The sequence below is a fragment of the Phoenix dactylifera genome, unplaced genomic scaffold (genome assembly GCF_009389715.1).
Source record: "Phoenix dactylifera cultivar Barhee BC4 unplaced genomic scaffold, palm_55x_up_171113_PBpolish2nd_filt_p 000771F, whole genome shotgun sequence".
Lineage (NCBI taxonomy): Eukaryota > Viridiplantae > Streptophyta > Magnoliopsida > Arecales > Arecaceae > Phoenix > Phoenix dactylifera.
In genome coordinates, this window is record NW_024068142.1 from 1 (window position 1) to 20,783 (window position 20,783).

The following is a 20,783-nucleotide window of genomic DNA, read 5'->3' on the forward strand; positions in this document are numbered from 1 at the left end:
TATAGATTTTAACAATCACTGTCATAAGATCATATGATATGATGGATGGTCACTCTTTGAATATCAAGCAATCTAGAGTAATTTTATTAAAGGAATAGAGACATGTGTTAATTGTGTTACATGACTTCATCTTTTGTCATTTACATTGCCAGATTTATGAAAACAAAAATTTTCAATCAACAAAAGGATAAAAGAAGCCTTATTTATTGGTGAAGGAAACATTTTCTAAAATTGGGTCCTTGAAATAAAACCTAAGTGAGACTACAAGTGAAGGAAAAAAAAAGAAAGCAAGTTTGTGAAAGATGATACAAACAGCCAAGGTAATAAAGAATCGTGGCATTGCCACCATTAGGAGTGCAAATGAATTGGGACGACCTAATTTATATTCCCAATTCACATTCAGTTGGCTGCTTTTTGGTCTTAATTTGGGCCCGTATGTTTTCTTGTCTCTTTGGACCCAACTGGAATTTGAATGCCAGGTTCAAAAAGTAAAAGTTGATAAGAATGGGTTAGCTATGTTTCTTAAGTTTCCTTCTTTTCTTTTTTTTCCCCTCTTAATATTCCAAGATTTTATTTTATTTTTAACTATAATAAACCATTTCATGCATCAAAGGAAGGATCACTAAAAGGATAAGTTATTGGATACAGAGTCTAAATATATCCAGCATGGCAGTTTATAAGATGGTTTTAAGGTATGCTTAAAAGTCCACAACCTGAAACATCCTACCTCTGATTTTGGCTAGAAGAGACATGAAACTAGGGTCACCTTAGAAGTTCTGGATGAAACTAACTTATGGGGCCAAATTTCTTTTATATATGTGCCACTTATGCTCATATTTTATAAAACTTCATTTCTTTAAATGTTGTCAGCCATTTGCTCTGAATTAAGCTTTGATTTTGCATGTTTTGAGATGGGTCGATGGCATTACACTGTTACTTTCCACTCGCTTTTACTGAAAACATGATTTTTTTCTTGCATAGGCTTTTCTATCTCAAAGCTCAAATCTCATGACTTTCTATTGTCATATGTTAAATTTCATAATTAATAAAATGAAATATTACACTCCAACATAACTTTTCAAACATTCAATACTTATTCTTTTTCCTAAGTTTGAATGACAAAATTTGGATTTTAGTTTCTTGCTGGAAAGATCTTTCGTAGATACAATGATGACTCTTGATCTAGCAAAAATGAAATCACATCGAGGTTCAAACCATGTTATTTTCCTTTTTTTGGGAATCTCTCTTCTATTTATCTTTAGAAGGAGGAGACAATGCATAATTCTATGATATTTCAATTCTCTCTGCTCTTTCAATGAGAACATAATTGCTCAACTATCATAATCTTATCTCACTTGTCCTCCAGCATTCGTTGCGATGATAGTTCATTTCTTCCCTCAAGTTTGATGGTTTTCCAATAGTATCAGCATTTTTTTTTTTCAATTTGAAAGATTTCCAATGAATGAAAAAATTGCAACTAATATCAGGTTTTGGTATCTTTTTGGTACCAAACCTACTTCCAAAGAAATTTACCCACTCCTTGGACTGCTGATTTCTGACGACAAAGTTTCTATTCTTCCTATTCATTCATGTTCTTCCTTCTTCTTAATTAATGGCCTTCTAATTCCTTAACAATCTAGATAGAATATTATTCAATTTCTCTTTGATTTTTACCAAAATCAGAGCTGAATCACCGAACTGCTTGAATTGCCAAAACTGAATCATCCAGACTATCCAAAAGAGAAACTGAAATCAATCTTTCATTCCACTTTCTTTTCTAAATACTCCTCTTGTTTATCCCTAAAGGCGGGCATGAACCAAACTCAGTAATGTCATTTCTAAGCCTTAAGAGAAATGTAATATCCTCATCTGCCATCATCTTGTCTCTACTTGTCCCACAGTCCTTTCTTTGATCATTCAATTCTAACTTTTAGTTGAGTATCCCCACTAATTCGTTGCATTTAGAGTTCCCCTTGTTTACCATATTTTTCATGTGATTTTCACCACCCGCTAGTTTTGCCTTGAGTGCATAATAAAGTACTCCCCCCATAATGCAACTCTAGCTCAGAGCAATCCTACCCTTTGGGCCAGAATGGGATCGTGCCGGATCGCATGATATCATGCCATAAGGCCAATCCACCAAACATTACCTGGAATCAAAGAATTGGAGCGCGATCCCAGCCCAACCCTGAGATCAGGACGCCCCGCGGGATGACATGATAGTGGGTCCACGACCCCATGGCCCGTCCTTGGTCCCACACAAACCCCGACCCCGACCCCTGCTGGCACCTCCAGCACATCAAGCGTGAATGCATCTTGGCTACACCACAGCACGCGCAGCTATCAGAATTCATCATAAAACAACGGAAAAAAACTGGAATTAGCCAAAAGCACGCGAGGCGAGATCCAGTTACCGGACGGCGAGGTTGGTGATGTAGACGACGGAGGGGGTGTTCTCCTGGAAGAGGCGGACGGTGGCGAGCTCGTCGGACTGGAGCTTCCGCGGAGTGGTGACCACGAAGGCGTTGGCGGTGCCTACGTCGGAGATAAAGATGGAGAAGGAGAGGGTCACGGAGGCGAGGAGGACGAAGAGGAGTCGATGGCGGAGGAGAAGAAGCTGCCGCCAATCTGTCCCGGAATTAACTTCTGGAAGGAAGGGGAGAGGTGATAGGGGTTGGGGTGTTGGAGAAGAGAAGGGAAATTGGGAGGGTTTGGGGGTGACGAGAGGGGTTTTGGGCGAAAGAGGAGCCTCGAATGGGCGTGGTTGGGGATGGAGGCGAGGGCTCTCAGAGTGAGGGAGGATTGGCGAGGAGAGGAGAAGAGGGAGAGTGGTGACGCGGCAGCAGCCATTGTTACGAGGACAGCTGCTACTCGGCAGCACCGATTGTTTCGGAATGGATATAAAATAAAAATATATAACAAGTGTTTGGGGAAGGGGCAAAAATAGAAATATAATTTGTGTTATCGCTTGCCCGGCTGGATTTGGGATCATTCATTGGAGAATTGGAGGCTATACTTGTTGCTGCATTCTTCTAGCATGAGACCCCCCTTCCTTTTATTGACTCCTGGACTGTTGGTACCTAGATCGTGTTGTATGATTATTGCATTATCGTTCTAATTATTCTGTCCATTGTACGGAGCTTTTTATGTAGCTTGCACTTTTTAGTGTTGCGTCATGCACGGAATGGAGGGTAGGTGTATAATTTTTTTTATAATTATTATATTTTAAAGTTTTTGATAAGATTATTATATTTATGTTTAAAGATATTATTATTGTTATCTATACTCTTTTGATTTTTTAAATGCATTTTTTATTTTAAATATTTTTTGCGACGAGAATTTAGTACTCTATCTTTTGAGCATTGGTTCGGATAAATTGTCTTTCCTGCAATTAGGTTAGACTAAACATAGAAAGGCTACAAGTTTCACTAATCAATTTATGTTTATCATAAACACATCACCTTACGTAAATTTTCATTACCATGTTGTGCTGCCTAGATTTTTATATTTACAACTACACTACTAAATATTTGATAGGCCTAAATTATTGCAATAGAAAAATATCATTTATTTCTTCAATTTTTTGTTTAGGAATAAATTAAAGTTTTTAAAATCCCCAGCACAACTCATATGCATCTCCGTTGCCGGTCAAACCCTTTCACATACCCAAAGTTATTGGAATTTCCTGGAACTGGGTTGTAAAGGATCTGTTGTCGTTTTCTTTCTCCACATTGGCACAAACAACTTTAATTTTTTCCCCACACAGAGATACCTCCCGAACGTTCATTGCTTGTAATATATAAATATACACACCACGCCCGACCAAGCATCCAATCCTGGCTCTATCATCCCTGAGAGGATGTTTAGAGGAGCAAAAAAATAGACACGGACAAAAAGTAAAAGCTCCCATTATGTTGACAAATGCAGCAGAAAGAATTTACTAAATAAATACTTGGGACCAAAACACCAATCCACCTTATCCATGCTTCGTGCTAACGAGATCAAAATTTACTGTCAGCACAAAAACTAGCACACATACAAAAGCTCACTTGAGGTGAGTCATTAAGCAAGAGTTAATCATGATCAGCGTTCCTTTTTAGGTAAGAATTACCAGCATTCTTTAGTTGCACCCCCCTGTGAAAGAACTAGATGTTTGTTTGTGAGTCTTCAAGGCAAGGCAATCGCTTGTCAAGTTCCCTGGACTGGCCCAACTCAAAGTTTTAGAAGATCTTGCCAATAGGTTTTAGTTCCCTTGGCAAGCCATCGAAGTTTCCAGAGTCTATTTCCTTTTGAAACATAGGCCGCTTTCCAAAATTCCGAAGAACTCCTTCTGCCAAATGCTCTTTGTTTGGTGTCAACATCACATAATTCGGATCGACCCTTTGATAACTACAATTTTGGGGGAAAACAGATACAAACTAGTTAGCAAAGAATGGATTGATAATGTGAAGAAAAAAAAAGCACGACCTGCCCTTAGTTTCACCATCCAGCCTCCAAATAAAAACCACGAAGCATTAGTAAAGAAAATTACAATCAGTTGTTGAATTATGCAACTGCTATTTTGTGTATTATTTAGTCTTAAAAATGACAGTGAATAGAAATTTCACCAGCTAATCCCAAATTATGAGACCATAAAATTGTGGTTTTCTCCAACAAAAGACTAAATCAAAAGTCGACAATTATGGAAAGAAAGTATCTTAAGATCATCACAGTTACTATGGCATCAAGATAATTTCTCTAATTATGCAGAAAGAAAAGGTTGAGGAAAGAACCTGGGTTCTCTGAGATCTTCAACTCGGATTCCAAATCCATAAGACGTTGTCCCATGCAAACGGTCATTCATGGCTAGAAACGGAAATCAGCAACAAAGAAATCATTCAACTGCTGCTATCAAATCAAATACAGCATATTATTATACCGAGCTACACAGCATGCCCCAAAGGATGACTCTGCTTGAGAAGAAAAGCAAGGAACCTTGCATAAAATTTCTTTGCAATTAAGGTTAATAGCAGTATAAAGAAGGCAACATGTTGAGCAGAGGCTTTTGTTTACTTTGTTATAGCTTAGGGCTTCAAGTGGATCAGATTAGTTAGTATTTGTCTATGGGCCAACTCCAAGATGTCAGAATCCATTCAGATGGAAATCATATAGAATAATGGTGAGAAAGGGGAGACTTTTGCATGGAAACAAAGAAAGATGTATAAATAGGAGAGAATTGGCTATTGTGTGAGAATGCCTTAGAGATTAAAAGGTTAAAATTCTAATTCGGGTAAGCAGAAGGTCTGAGCACTTGAAGGAGAGCAGTGGATACGAGAATCAGTGCATGATGTTATGGGCAAGGAATCAGTGTATTTAATAAAGCATTTGGATTTTCGCTGTCTGAGGACAGAGAGGGAAAGAACCATCTGAGATGATATAGGCATCTGCAAATACAAATCTTAGGAGGTCCACAGAAGATAGGGCATCAAGTTTGTATTTAAGGGCTAGGAAAGACGTAAACAACTAAGATAACATGGATTCAATTTGCAAGAATAAGTTTACAAGAATTTGCAATGGCAACAAATGTAACACTTAAGGAAAGATTGACAAAGACTAACAAAGCAAAAAGCTAAATGATTGAGAAAAGGGTCGACAATTCTGTTAATGACCATTATTATGATTACTATATGTGTAATCTGCACATTGACTTGCACTAATTTCTTGAGAAGGTGAAAGATAAGCAAGTTTTTTTTGAGAGGAATGTTCTTTACCATTGTTTATCAATGAAAAGAAAATTTAAGGATGGAAAAGTAGAGAAGTACAAAGGGCTTAATTTTTTTTCTAAGAGGCCAAAATTTTTTCTTAGCCAAATGTATTGATTTTGAAAGATAATAACAAAAACACTAGTGGATCATAGTAATCCACCAAAATTTAACCACTTCCATTATGACTTCCTCTGAAAAATTTTCTAACTCAACCAAACACAAGATAGATTGCGATTTTCTTCTTGTTTCTTTTCTTTGCTTTTCTTCCTTTGATCTATTTTTTCCTCTTCTTTCATTTTGTTGGCAACTACACAAAGCAAAGTAGAACAGATAGCTGCTTATAGAGAATGAATAAGTTATTACTCTTTATTTAATAAGCTACCCCAACTAAGGATTGTAGCTTTGCTCCTAAAATCAAGCACACCAATTACATGTTAATGTAAATATAAATTTATCGAACATTACAAATTGATCATATATCAATATCAAAAAACACAAGAAAAGAAACATTTTGTCTTTTGAATGCTTCACATTTTTGACTAATTATTTATCTTCCAACATTCAACTGAGAGAAAAAGACACAGCTATGGTCAAGATGGTACAAATGTAAGGCAACAAAGATATTTTCTGACATTGTTCGTGAAGATCTACTAATATGCATATGGTATTTTTTCCCATGTAGGAAAGATGAGATTTTGTTATAGAATGCTCCTATTTTTTTATTTTGTTTGGGCTGTCCTTGGCAAAAAAAATAAAGCAAAATTTTTTTAGTATAGAAAAAAAGATACATAGGCACATCATAGGTAAACCTGCAACACTCAGTGGCCATCTTTTACCATGGGATCCTTCTGGACTCATATTTCCTTAACAACAAAAAGGAACAATTTTGGCATCCCTTACAAAATTTGTTTGGGAATGGTATCTTAACAAAAAGGCTAAGAGGGTTTTTATCTTGAGCATCAAGTGAAGCATATAACCACACAATCGTACAACTTAATTTGTGAGCTTCAAGGAAAATGTAAAACTTTCTTCATATATACGGAACACAGGTGCTTGTCGGATATTATCAAGTACATTAATCAGATACTTCTAGGATATGTTCTGTACACTTACTTTAAGTATCCTATATTTCAAAATAAAAGAGTCTGTATAATTTCCAGATTTTCCTGACATACTTTCTCGACACTTTTTGGGATGAGGAGGAAGGTTTCTTTCTTTATTTGTTTCTTTTTAATCCTTTTGGGATGCATCTTCTTGACCTTTCGTAGATGAATGGCTAATTTAGAGTTAAATGGTGCTGATTTTTGTATGCACTGTATGTTACAATTATTGAATTTGAAGAACAACTAAATGATGGAAACTACAGATGTTGATGCTATTGTGTACAATATGGTCTGTTTATTTTGATAACCCATTATGCTTTATGGATGTTTTCTTTTACATATATGTGAAAAAAGTATATGCATTTATTCATTGTTGTATCCTACTTTTTAAAGATTTGCCACACTAGTATATCTGATAAAATGCTATACAAATCCCCTATCCATGCTTCATACTAAAAGCAAGTATCTTCAAGACCTACGTCCCAAAAATTTTCACATGTAGCTAAAGCATTACACATTTGCCAGTTGTAATATTTCACAACAGTTTATGCATCGATTAGCTCTTTAAGTTATGATTTTGCCTGAAAGATGCATTTGCTTTCAGAGACGGATGTGCTTTCAGATATCAAATATGGCCCCTTTGTCCAAATTCATTCCAAATCTAGCTGTAAAAATTGAAAAAAGGAATAGGGGAAATCTATTATTGAAAGCCTTCCCACCATGTGGTTCTCAGCAGATCTGAAATCTATTCATCTCAGAACCTAATCAAGTCAAATTATCAGCTTGTAGCAAATACAACCAAGCAAAATCTCACTTTATGTTTTACCTCAGTCACTTCTTGTTGACTTCATTAAGTAGCCAACAATCTGACAAGAAATTGTTTTACGTCCTTCAAGGACCACATACCCTGCCCAGACTGTCTAGGCACAATCAGGTTCCTACTGTTAGGAATCTTGCATTCACAAAAGGCCTCCAAAGCAATGTCTTATTTGTACCCAAAATCTTACTCGTGTTGTTCTCCTATATGCTGAATATAGGAATATCATTGACTGCTTCCCCTCTCCTTTGGAAGCTACCTTCCCAAATAGGATAGAAATGTTTTCAACCTGCTCACTTCTTCAGGGAGAGTTTGAGAGGGAGCATTCAAACTATTTGTGGCGCATATACATATTTATTATGCATATAAAAAAAACATTATTAATTCACTGTTTTTAATGTGCTAATTTTCTTTTATGAGTGTCTGTTGTAAATCTCCGTCTTTACTAACAGAATATAGAACATGTTCCATTTCTTTTCTCTTCAAATTACATGAAACAAGTATCACACTTCAATATCGATTACCTAATTATATGTATCCAGGTCGCATTCATGTGGCATTTCTTATGATATGACCTTGGTAAAAGCAATCGATTCTAACAATCTACTGAAAACCTGAAATAACATTATTTAATAAGCTTTTATTTGTAGACCTCCATAAAGTATGTGATAGTGTACTTCGGTATATTGTTTCGATAAGACAACCCATCAATGTAATGCAAATGAAACTTCCAGGCTGCAAAATGTACCTGTAATACTGAATGTAAAGGAAGGTCTCCACCAAGACTTGAATGCTAGAGCTATGGAAGAACTGGAAGGGCCCATTTTTCCCTATAAAAATGGTAAATAAAGTAGTCAAGAAACATATTATCAACAAATAACAGTGATGAAATCAACATATAATGTGTCACCTTCAGTAAGAAGTTTTTATTAGCTTGCCAAGATGCAGCTAATTGGAATGAGGATTCATCCACACTCTCCAATGATTTATCTCCATTGATCCTTGAGAACATGTTCCAACAAAAACTTAGCTGCCCTAATTTAATGAACTGTTTGTCCAAAAAAAAAAAAAAAAAAACTTTCTCAATCATGCAAATTACCTTGTCACTAACTCAAAGCCGAAGTCAATATAATTTGTAATCCCAACTATCTGGTTTTCTTCAAATGGATTAGTCACCTGTGTGGTAGAATGAGCATAAGTTCTACAGTTTCTCCATGCTATCAGACACAAGATCCTAAACATCCAAAACTCTCATGCCCAATCAAGACAAAAATACAAACCATGTAAAATAGAAATAATGCAAAAAAAAAAACTACCTCCAATAATGGACATTTATTCAGTTCATTGAGATTGCATATAAAATATACTTAGAGAAGTTATGTTCCATAAAGGGTACTCTACACAATCAGAAACCACTCATCAGCAAAGTGCTATGGACACATAAACCAGTAATGTACATCTGATCAGTGAGTTGACTGTATACAGCATACTTCACAGATGTTTCTTTGTGTGGCAGTCTATATTTTCAGAAACTACTGATTGGAAAGGTGCTCCTGACAGATAAAGCCAGTACAGTCAATTGCACACCAAAGTGCATCAAAGAAATTCCAACATTTGTTAAATTTTTGATAATGGCACGCACATATACAAATGTAAGCAGACCTTAGAACAGTGATCTGGGTTCGTGGATTTGTACAAGGCCCTCATTTCTTCATACTTGTCATATACATTCCACTCTGGAAGTTGGACAAGGAGAACAGATTAGGATGCTAAACTTTAACTGGATCATATTACTTCTAAGGGGATTAACAATAAAGATAATATCTGAAACTGATACTCAGCCTGGGGCAGTCCTGACCTACTCCCCTTCTTTCAGGTATCAGGTGGTTTCTAGCATTTTTCTGGTCATTGTCAGCCAAAACCAACCGAAAACAACAGAAACCCACTTTTAATTCAGCTCCTTAATGGGTTAAGGTGTTCCCCATTGCAGTACTTTATAGATATTGATATTTAATACAAGCCACCATCATTCACAATAATAGAAACTTGTATTTTATATAAAATAATATAACATTCTGTAGTGCCTTTTAGTTGAGTAGCCAGATATCCTTGGAGCAAAATGGTAAATATTGCTAAGATAGCAGAAACTTGGATTCCACTATACTGAACAAAACCAAGTTTTCAAACCTTATCATGGGAAATGAAAGAATAATTGAACTCTCGTTGAAAGGATTCTACTACTCAACTCAGCTCAACCAAGCATCAATCCCTAACTAGTTGGGGTCGGCTAAATGAATCCTTTTCCACCTTTCTGCTCAAGTTAGGACCATACTTTCTAAAAGATGTTAAGATATCAAGCCCTTCCTATCTACTTCCCGATGTGATTTTTAGTTTACCTCTAGCCCTCTTCATTCCTTCTACATATGTCAAATCACTCCTTGGTACTTGTGTATCCCCAGGCCTACGTTGTAAATATCTAAACCATCTAAGTTTTCCTTCTCTCAATTTGTTCTCAATTCATGCCACCTTTACCTCTTTATGAATGACTTCATTACTTATTCTATCTTTTCTTATATTATCACACATCCATCTCCATGTTGATAGATAGACAACCAATGGATGTGCTATCATTTATTTTCTAAATAGAGAGATAGTGTAGTCAGGAAACTTTGCTAAACAAAATCAAGATATAGGAAACCTTTTCATTATAGACTAGCCAGTATTGATTACATGCTTCATCTAGGTGGGGAGACCTCATCAAATAAGGAACTTATCGGGCCTTTAATATCTCACTACATAATGGGAGAGGCATTGGGGTCAAAGTCTGCTATGTTGGAACCGGGGCCCGAACCGGTAGTCCGGGGGCACGGGTCGGTATGCCCCCATACCGTTTTATGCTAGGCCCATGCCGTCACAGAAGAGGAGGCGGGGGAGACGGAGAACGGAAGAGAGGAAAAGAGAGAGAAAGAAGGAGGAGAGAGGGAGGGAGAGAGAAAGAGGGTGGTGGAGGGCTGCAGAGGAGGATCGACGGAGGGCCACGTGGAGGGACACTTGCCGACTTCACTTAAATATCACAAAATTAAAAAGGAGACCCCTCTGGGGCCCCTGTTTCAAACGAAACAGGGGACCGGAGGAGCCCCTCTTCCGCGGCCCTCCACATGGCTCGCCGGCCTCCGTGGCCCTCTCTCTTCCTTCCTTTTCCTCTCCCTCCCTCCCTGCTCGCTCTCTCTTTTCCTCTCTTTCCTCTCCTTCTCCCCCTCCGTCAGATGCTTTTCGTTTCAGTTGCCGGACCCGCGATCTGCCGCTGGTACGGCTTGGTACTCTCTGAACCGCCCGATTCGAGACAGTTCCGCCGACCTTGATTGAGGTAGATAAGAGAAAAGACAAATGCATGAAAGTCTCACCATTTGGGTGTCAATGGCATGTGGCCCAACTCCAAGCATTATGAATAGTATAGACTGGCATGCCAATGAGAATACTATAATGAATTAACTATTATATAGAAAAGAAATTATTACTCTAGTAGATTATCTAAAATATGTAAGATAATCTTACCCTTCTCTGTACCACAGCATGCTGATAAAATGATGCAATAAGCTGCAAATGAAAAAAATAATAAATGCATAAATAAGTGCAGAAGAAAGATAAATGCTGAAGGATATTTTATTAAATTGCTAATAAAAATGAAAAGTTAAGATACAGATTTTTTCTGTCAAGATATAGTCCATTAACAAAGTTATCCAAACAACATAAGTTACTCAATTATCATAACCGTATATGCACAATCAAGATGACTTCTATGAATCATTCCTTACCTTCCTCTATTTAATTTTATCATTATTTTCTTCTCTTTTTAAGATATCTGGTACTAGTGCATGGTCGAAGAAGCTTCCAGGCAATTTTGGGGATCATATAAACCAGCTTGACACAAGAATTTAATCTTATACCCAATGTACTGATAAGCTGAATCTCTCATTTCCTTGATCCCTAGTTGCAAACAGTTCTTTTCACTCCCCTGTTTGCTTTATTTCAGTTGTTTCACTAATTCCAGTTTATGCTTTTACCTCGTTCCTTTTTATTAATACTGCTTGAACTCATTGCTTTTTTTTAATAAACTTCTTCCTAACTCCATCTACTACTTTAGTGACTAAAGGCGAGTTTTTCCCCACAAATGTCTTGTTTTGGGAGTGAGTTTCCAGAAAACGCTTAAGAAAAGCCAAGATCTCAAATTAGAGATCATGACATACTAACATATACACAGATCAAGCTTATAGGTGGAGGGATGGGGCCCCAACATATGGACACTTTCTTTCCAGATATAAAGATTTACAGGCATGCATTTACAAGTAACATGAACCCAAAGAATTAATGCTGGTAATTATCTTAATACAACCACCAAGTGCTTGCACGGACGGTATCCACTAGGGCAAGTGTTCAAGGGTCGATTCCGGCTGCAGTCAGCTCACAAGGTTAGGGTCAGTATAGAGCAGAAAAGGCAGTGATTAGCCCCTTCGAGTCTTAAAAAAAAGTTGCATTGATTGATGCCAGAACAGTGAATAGTAAAGTAGTGCAACATGTGTACTGAATCTAAAGCTATGAAAAAAAATAAGTTATGATCTGAATACTTTTTTTGAGAGAGAATAACATGATCACAATTTCAATGGAATGTCCAAAGCTTTATGAATGGTTCATAAAACTCCTTGAGATTCAGATTATCAACCAAATAGCAAGATTTTAACCTCACGATGCAACATTAGTGCAACATTAGTAATCTTCAAACGAAAAATCAAAATACCACGCAAGCCCTTTTTCTGATTCCTATGCAGTAAAAAACCCCATAAAGTTGCTTATAAGAGGCTAACAGAATTCTAAACAATTATTATCACGCTTAAAAGAATTATAAAATCATGGAGAGGAAGACAAACCTGTGAACTTCTAGCAAGCTCAAGACTGAAATTAAATGAAGGACACAATGGGCTGCTTGAACCTAATCCATAACCAATAGCACAACTCCAGTTCTTCAAGTCTTTGAAGTTCAAAGGGTGTTTGCCTTCATCTAATAAAGTATAACAGAAATAAAAGAAGCCATAAATGATGTTGACAATTAATTCCATCTTTATTGCACTACTTTAGTTTATTGTGCATTTTGGTGAACGTCAATCGTAGAGCAAACTATTCATTACCAAAAGCATCATACCAGGGCTAAGTGAAATGGTGAGTTGAGCAATGAAGAATGTAAGTGTTTTGATAAATATTTCCCATTCTTCCCTTTACAAACTTTATCAATGAAGTTAATTTAGTTAATTAAAAAGAGATAAACCAACCATTAATAATCATGACTTGAGCATGCAAGTTTTAATATATATACTAAATAAAAGACCTACACGCTCGTACATATAGGCCTATTGTTTAGTAACATATTAAGATGGAAGCAATAAATTAGAATGAAAAGTGTGATAACAACAAGCTGTTTTTTTCCTTATAGAAATTCATATGCAAGAAGTGCCTCATAGACTTTATTACATCAATTTCAACTCACAAGGTGGGATGTACTTCAATCCTACACTTAATTTCCCAAGCCTGCCGACTAGCCATGCACAGATTGGAGTATCACCAGACACTGCAAAAGAAGAATTACCAGTAATACTATGCAATAAGAGAGAAGGATAGTTAAATCATATAACAGAATTCACAAGATCCAGCCAACCAAACAAAAGTTAAACTTCAAATCAGAATGAATCCAAACTTTAGTAGAAAGGTGTGTCAATAACTTTAGGGAGTCATATGAGAATAAAGGAAACAAGCAAATGAAAAACAAGTATAGCTTAAATGTCATCATATATGCACACTTGCCTACATCAGACATCTCTTAGCTTAATCTTGACAAGCATAAATGAAACTACACAAGATATCTAGTACAAAATTTCAACGGCCAAGGCACAAATAAAAACATCACGTATCTGCAAGAAGTATCCACTTTCGACAACATTGATAAAAGCATCTTTATCCAGGCAGATGGCTGCATTTAACAGAAAAATGCTATCTAAATAGCATTGCCCATGTTTAGACCTCGAGTACCTTCAGCGATGTTCCATATAAGAATGAAAAATTATCCTTAATAAGTAAACCTTTGTTCTTCAACATTAACCAAATTGCCTTTGTCATGATTTGCATCGAGATTTCTTGATGATGAAAGGAAACAGCTGTATTATTCTTTCTCCTTCTCAAGTTTTTAGTTCTATATCTAAGAATCAATATATAGTTAAAACATGTTTCAAACTGACTTTTTTTTATTTCTCAGCTCTCCATGCTGCTGTGCAAGATTGATAGAAAATCGTCCTAGAAGTTCATGAATCTATCAGACAGCATGTAATTCAAGTTCTATTTATAACTCCCAAAGAAATAATGCTTTTGCGAACTATTATTAGCAAACCTATATGAGAGGTTGATAAATAACATACAACATGAGTTTAAAGATGGCACACATTTAAGGGATTTAAATCAGAATTCAAAAGAGAAATCAGTTAAACATATGGTTGTCACTTACAAGGAAATGGCATAAATGAGGTCCCGATGGATAGATTTTCTGATCCATATCTCAAGCCCATAACACCATAATCTTCTGGAAGTGCCCTGCCTATGCAATTAAACTTGAGAACCACATAAAACTGTACACAAACTATTTTGAAATTGACAAGAAATCTAGAAGTTGAGCAATGTACATTAGTTCAAGTCGCCGAAACTAAATTTCACAATGAGAAAGAACCACAAAAAATATTATTATTTAGAGCTTGAAGATTAACAACAAAAACAACAACAGCAATAAAGGACTGTTAAAATGCCCTAAATCAGGCAGTTCGGGTCATCCTAAATAGAACCAGTCAGGAATCAGGAGGGTTCAGCCACCCAAGATGAAATACCCATGAATCCAACTAGAACCGGACCAAACGAAGTAGAATTGACATGTTCCGCCCTGTTTTGGATGGCTCTAACGTGATTCATCCTGGCCAAATTGGGTCTTTGTTAAAATCACAATCCCCTCCTTGCACTCTCTCTCTCTCTCTCTCTCTCTCTCTCTCTCTCTCTCTCTCTCTTTTCTCTCCTCTTCGAACCCTAGCCGTCACCCTTGAGATCTCTTGCCCTCTCTCTCTCCCTCAATCCCTCTACCTCACCATCCCCCTAATCTCCTCCTTTCTTCTGGCAACGATGCTACAGGGGACCTTGCCGATGGCTCCAGCCTTGATCGATGATCTTCGGACCCTGATTGATGACCTTTGGCCCTCGATTAATGACCACCAGCACCCGATCAATGACGTCAAGCCCAATCGACGAGCTCCGGCCTCCAATCAATGACCTCCGGTCCTGATCGATGAGCTCTAACCCCAATCAATGATATCTGATCCCAATCTGCCTCCCCTTCTCTAGTAGGACCTTCTTCCCCTTCACTCTCCACCTTCTTCTTCTCTCTTTTGCGCTCATTGGTGCCAAACCATACCATAACGACCAATACGGGTCACGATACCAATTTTTGAATCTTGATAGTAATAGAAATAGTAACATAATTAGAAACAATAAATAATAATAATAATAGTAATAACAAATGATCAAGAAAGAGTATAGAAGATCAAAAGAAACTGATACATTCCCAAAGTAGCATTGTAATTGGAAATGAATCACTAGATTGCACTTTACAATAAACCAATGATGTATGATTTTAACAACTTTCACATAATTTATTTTAGGTATTTCCTTTCTCTTTCTCAAAGAGAACTTTATAATATGAGACAATATGAAAAATATGAAAAAAATTCAAATTATGTGAGAGAAAAGATAGTAAAAAAACCATTATTTCTCCAATGAATATTAATGATAAAAGTTAATATCTAACAAATTGATAAATAACATGACCAGGAGATTCAATATGACAAATTAAAGAACAAACCTTTTTGTTATTATCAAAGGAAATATACCAAAAGCTCCAAATTGATATCTAGGGTAGTAAGCACATGACCTCAAACGCAGTATGCTGACAAACAAGACATAATACAATTGAAAATGAAAGATTAGCACATCTAACAATTTAAGGTGAAAACTAACATCTATTTGAGGAAAGTAGATGTCTCTTCCAATGATTAGATTCTTACGGATCAGAAGTAGATACCATAAGGTCCATAAATGTATGAGGATCATCCAAGTCCCTATAAAAGAGAAAGCCAAAATGAAAATAGCAACCTCATTTGTTGATCATTGATGCAAATATAATGCTTGATTGGTATTAGAATGTTAAACAGAAAACTTATTGATAACAAGCACAACTTTTGCCAGCGGAATATTGCATTTCCTTCAACAGCCTTCCCAGATTTCTGATCAAGGGAACCTGACACCTTAAAAATATTAAGGCAAGCAACATTTCATTTGCTAAAGAGCAAAAAATCTTGTATTCTATATAAAATTTGCCAGAATAATGCAGGACAACTGGGACCAATACCTCTGCATGTACAATGAAAAGAAAGAAAAAGCAATCAACTGAAACAACTGATAGCACCACACACTTGGCCTTCATTCCATTAGCTTGGCAAACTAAAGCATCCTATTTGGCAGATAAGTAGAGATAGCGGTATAAATTATAATAATACAAGGTGTTACACAAATGGATTAAGATCAGGCTCAAAGATCGTCTTCAACCTAAAATGATATGGCAGAATTGAAGAGATCATGCGGCCTGGTGGAAGAGAGAGAGTATGAAAGTGTGCAAATGATCAAAGTAAAGAATAAGAAAAGTTCAGAAGTACTGAATAAATTAAGAAGGGAAACAGGTCCCCCATCATAAGCTGCTGAAAAGGCGGAGGTAGGGGATGAAGGCATCCATAAAGGAATGGATCAGTTTTTCCTACAAGTGAACAGAAAAAATGCATTGGCTCAAGATATGTCCATATAGTTCATCTGACAAAAGGCTGGTAAAAGTATAAGTTTCAACCCCTAGGAACAACCATGAAGATATTTGATGCCCCGGAAAATCAAGAACTTCAAACTTGCACACTATATAAACAAGCATGCACTTGCTCAAGATGAGGTCATGACGAGGGGAAAACTGACTTGATTTATATTACATGACCATAACCATAAGAACAGACAAATAAGTGCAACTTGTTTTAAAGATGAGGATGTCGAAAAGGTCAGACTACTACTAGTACTATTACTATTTTATTGTTACTATTGTTGTTGTTGTTGCTGTTGATGCTGCTTATGCAAAGAATCCTTAATGTTGGAGCTAATTTGTGTGCATCTCCTTTTTTCTGAGAAAGCAAAGTCAAGAACAGTTGCATTGTAAGAATAACATATTTGTAGTATAAAAACACTTCATTGCTTTGATTTCTTGTAATTGACGGTCCCGTCGCCTTTTCAAAATAGAAAACAGTATAGGTACAGAATATGAGTATAAAAATGTTGAAAGCATAGTTGTGTAGTTAGTAACGTCAAACAGAAAAACCAGGCTCCTAGCAGATCTAACAGGCAAGTCAAAATGAACAAAAACAGAAGGTGCTCCTTTGTTATGCCAAAAACTCCTAATTGGAATCAGGATTCTCAATACATCTGCTCTTTAAGTGAGGGAAAAAAATCAAAAGGAATCAAGGAATGATTTATATAACAATCATGAAATGCCATCTAAAGCTTGTTGGATACAGTTGCAATTAAATCCACATGAGGATCCTCCAATGGTTTTAGCATGATTCTTGTGTTAAGATTCCTTGCTTGCTCAAAGTAGTCCTCGAAAAGGGAACACAATGCAAGCTTACCAAATAGTAAGTCATAAGCTGGAACTAACATCCTGTATCACCATAGAGAAAAATGAAGTTCAGTAGATTTCAAGATAAACCCAGAGTGAAATAAATAGTGATCACTTGATGCAACCTGTGATCGTCCTATAATGGTTAAAAGGTAAAGAAAAATACAACTCAATATGTAGAGGCAGCAAAGGTTCAATATCATCATATATTTCTTATACCTTTAGTTTCCCTCTTTTTCCTGTAACAGATAAGCATGCTTTGACCCTATAACTTTAAGTTGTAAAAAATCATATCAAAGACTAAAGTATTAGAATATGATATTCCATATTTTTTAACAGATTCTAGTTTGTAGCTCAAAAAACAGCGAATATACACTTGGTGTTTTCCATATTGAAAGGTATGGATATCATGTATTTTGCTAGTAGTACAAATCACAGAGTCTGAGTTGATACATAGAATCAATAATATGCAAAACGAAAAATAATTTGTTGCTTGTATATTTATGTCCAAGGTCTTTATATCTTAGCGATAGAAGCAAGTTGATATAGCATGAATTGATTTAAAGATAATGACATTGAAGGATCAAATCACAGTTTTGAACAAATAATTCAAATTGTAATCGCTATTGTACTATTGCAAAATCACAAATATATGATTCTTTCATCTGTGATTTAATTAGAGGATGATTATGTTAAGGCTTGATATACATTGTTAACCTTTTCCTAATAGCTTAAGCTTTTGGGATTTAGGACTTAGTTAACATAGTATCACAAAGGTAATTCCCCATTTAGGAAGACTTTTCTCTAGATCGCCTGTTTGGTATCATGAGTCCTTTCTTTTCTTGACTTGTTCTCAGTTGCATTTGAGACATTCTTGACTCGTTATCTTGAGTTGTTCTTGACTTGTTTATTCCTTCACAGGCATAATCCAGGCCGCACATGATGAAGGGTGTTACAACTCAACTCAATTAAGTCTTAATCCGAAATTAGTCAGGATCGGCTAAAAAAGGGCATCCTTGTGCATGAAGTTCCCACCACTGTAGGGTTTAGGGAGTGTCCGATGTACACTACCTTACCCCGTGTCTTGAGAAGCTGTTTTTGTATTTCAAACTCGTGACACCCAAGTCACAGTAGAGCAATCTTACCGTTGCATCAAGGTTCACTTTCATTCATGACAGGAGTATTAAGGTTTAATATACATTGTTGGCCCCTCCCCTAACAGTTCAAGTTGTTAAGCTCTACTAGTTAATTAACATATTAAAGTGAGATCCGCCTACACTTTGGATGTCAACATATTTAAGGATATGTAAGAGATTCCAGTTGAGTGGACCGAAGGAAGAAACTCCTCTCTCTGCTAAAATCATTTCAGTAAGAAGTGCAAAAAATTGGCTGCATTATTATGTAAAAATAGGAAACTAGACAGGACTATCATGGACAGTATTGAGTGAAGTCCCAGCTAGCTAAATATCTATCAAGTCTCTGAAGGACTGGATTTCAAGCAACAAGTTTTAAGAGAAAATTATTTCCAACGTTAATTCTAAAGTATTTTAAAGCCATGCAGCCAAACCACATGGCCAATAAATGGTTATGCACACCACTGTACCTATAACAATGCTCATTATCAACATATTAACCACTTAGCATCAATAACTGAAAGGCATCGATTAATATTCCCTACTAAATCATCAAAATTGCATAAATCTTCTCAAACTTCGACTGATCTGCAACTTCTTACTAATCTATTTTCAAGTTCCTTTGCATACAAACTCTATCTTTACCCATGGGTAACTAATCTCCTGCCAGAATTATCAAATAATATCACCAACTTACAAAAAAGTTTAACAAATCCAAATATTGGCAAACCAGAACGGCTACAAACCAAGAATATCAATTCAACATGGCGAGACGTCGGAACACTAAGTATCTGAAAAACAATGTCATGCACCAAAAAAACAAATAGGTGTCATGCATTCTGAGGTACATTATTAAGTACAAAGAACCAGACTAAATTCCATCAAAACAAACCCAAAACCATAAAAAAATACGGCCCGCGGGGGGTTTGGTGTGTGTGGGTGGGTTGGATTTCTAAGATTAGTGCAGAAAAACAGGAACTCTCAGCAGAGACGAGCGACGGCAACAAAAGTAAGCCATCTGGTTCAGTAAATGAATCGAGAATAATCAGAAAAGGAGAGAAGAAAAGCATGAAAACCGGGGGGGAAACCAAAGAAGAAGAAGAAGAGAACCTGGTGCGCGCCGAGAGGGGAGGGAAGTCGAAGATGGGGGGAACCAGCACCATGGGCGGTGGAGGCTCCTTGTTGAAGAAAGAACTCATCAAATTGCCCATCGCTCCCTCTCTCGCTCTCAATCTCTCCCTTTCCCACTGCGGGTGAAGCCAGAAATCAATATCGGAAAGAATGAGAGCTGAGGTACGCCGACTGACCCTCGCTCCTGTTCCCGGGGATCCCGCTTTTTTCTCTTCAACTCGGACGACCAGTTCTCAGCACCATCACTATTAAAAAAAAAAGAAATAAAAATAAATACGATCTACGCATGACTTTACGCCGCGGAAAATTTTTATTTATTTTATAACTATGTAAAAACTGAAAAACTAATTTTATTGTATAATAAAATTTAAATCATCATAACATTCGACACGCTCAGTTCTACCACTACATTTACCCCCTCCAACCAAATATAAAAAAATATAACTTATCCTAATAAATCCTGTCCCTTCAAATTTGTCTGAATAGATCAATCATATCCTTTTCAAACTTATTTCATAACCAATGCTATCTTATGTTTGAACATCAAAGTTTTATTTCCCTGAAATCTAGAATACATGCAATACACATGAGACTAGGACGGAAGTCTATGATGCTGCATTAATATTAATATTAAAGTTTCTTTGGTTATTAATATTAATATTAGGAATATAAAAACAATGTTAATGGTTTGCAACCATGTGAGGGGAAGAATTGATAACTATAATTTCTTAAGCAAAAGCTAATTAATTGCAGTATAGCTTTTGAAAACGACACTTGAGATAGCTCTCTCTAAATATAAGTGAACATCCATGATAGTTCGCATGCATATAGTGTAGCGAGTATATTATCATTTTTGAAGATACATTTCTTTAACTTCCATCTCTTATCATTAGAGAAGGTTTTTCTATTCATGATAATGTGGACATGAATTTTCATATCTTGGAAAGCTTCAAAAAATAACGTGATATTCTGAAGTTTGAGTTTAGGGCAAATAGATGAGCTTGGCATATGCAACCTGACTATTGTCTAATTATGAGATTTTCTTAATTTTTATATATTTTAATCGAA

General features: G+C 36.3%; 1 protein-coding gene and 1 pseudogene across 3 annotated transcripts; both read right to left on the reverse strand.

Moving 5' to 3' along the window:
• Window positions 1-2,187: 2,187 nt before the first annotated feature.
• Window positions 2,188-2,992, reverse strand: LOC120107119 (annotated as a pseudogene).
• A 920-nt stretch (window positions 2,993-3,912) lies between these two features.
• Window positions 3,913-19,974, reverse strand: LOC120107118. 3 transcript variants are annotated; one of them, XM_039120284.1, is made up of 15 exons: window positions 19,695-19,970; window positions 17,349-17,493; window positions 15,981-16,048; window positions 15,809-15,862; window positions 15,607-15,690; window positions 14,212-14,297; window positions 13,204-13,284; window positions 12,590-12,720; window positions 11,220-11,261; window positions 11,069-11,122; window positions 8,764-8,840; window positions 8,575-8,665; window positions 8,413-8,494; window positions 4,773-4,845; window positions 3,913-4,389 (listed from the first exon to the last, which is right to left on the reverse strand). In XM_039120284.1, the coding sequence occupies exons 1-15, from the start codon at window positions 19,793-19,795 to the stop codon at window positions 4,221-4,223; spliced, it is 1,338 nt and encodes a 445-aa protein (XP_038976212.1). In that variant the 5' UTR covers window positions 19,796-19,970; the 3' UTR covers window positions 3,913-4,220. The 3 variants fall into 3 exon arrangements, with proteins under 3 accessions (XP_038976212.1, XP_038976213.1, XP_038976214.1); XM_039120285.1 differs by lacking the exon at window positions 11,069-11,122 and having other exon boundaries at window positions 19,695-19,968; XM_039120286.1 differs by lacking the exon at window positions 3,913-4,389 and having other exon boundaries at window positions 4,773-4,884; window positions 19,695-19,974.
• Window positions 19,975-20,783: the final 809 nt, after the last annotated feature.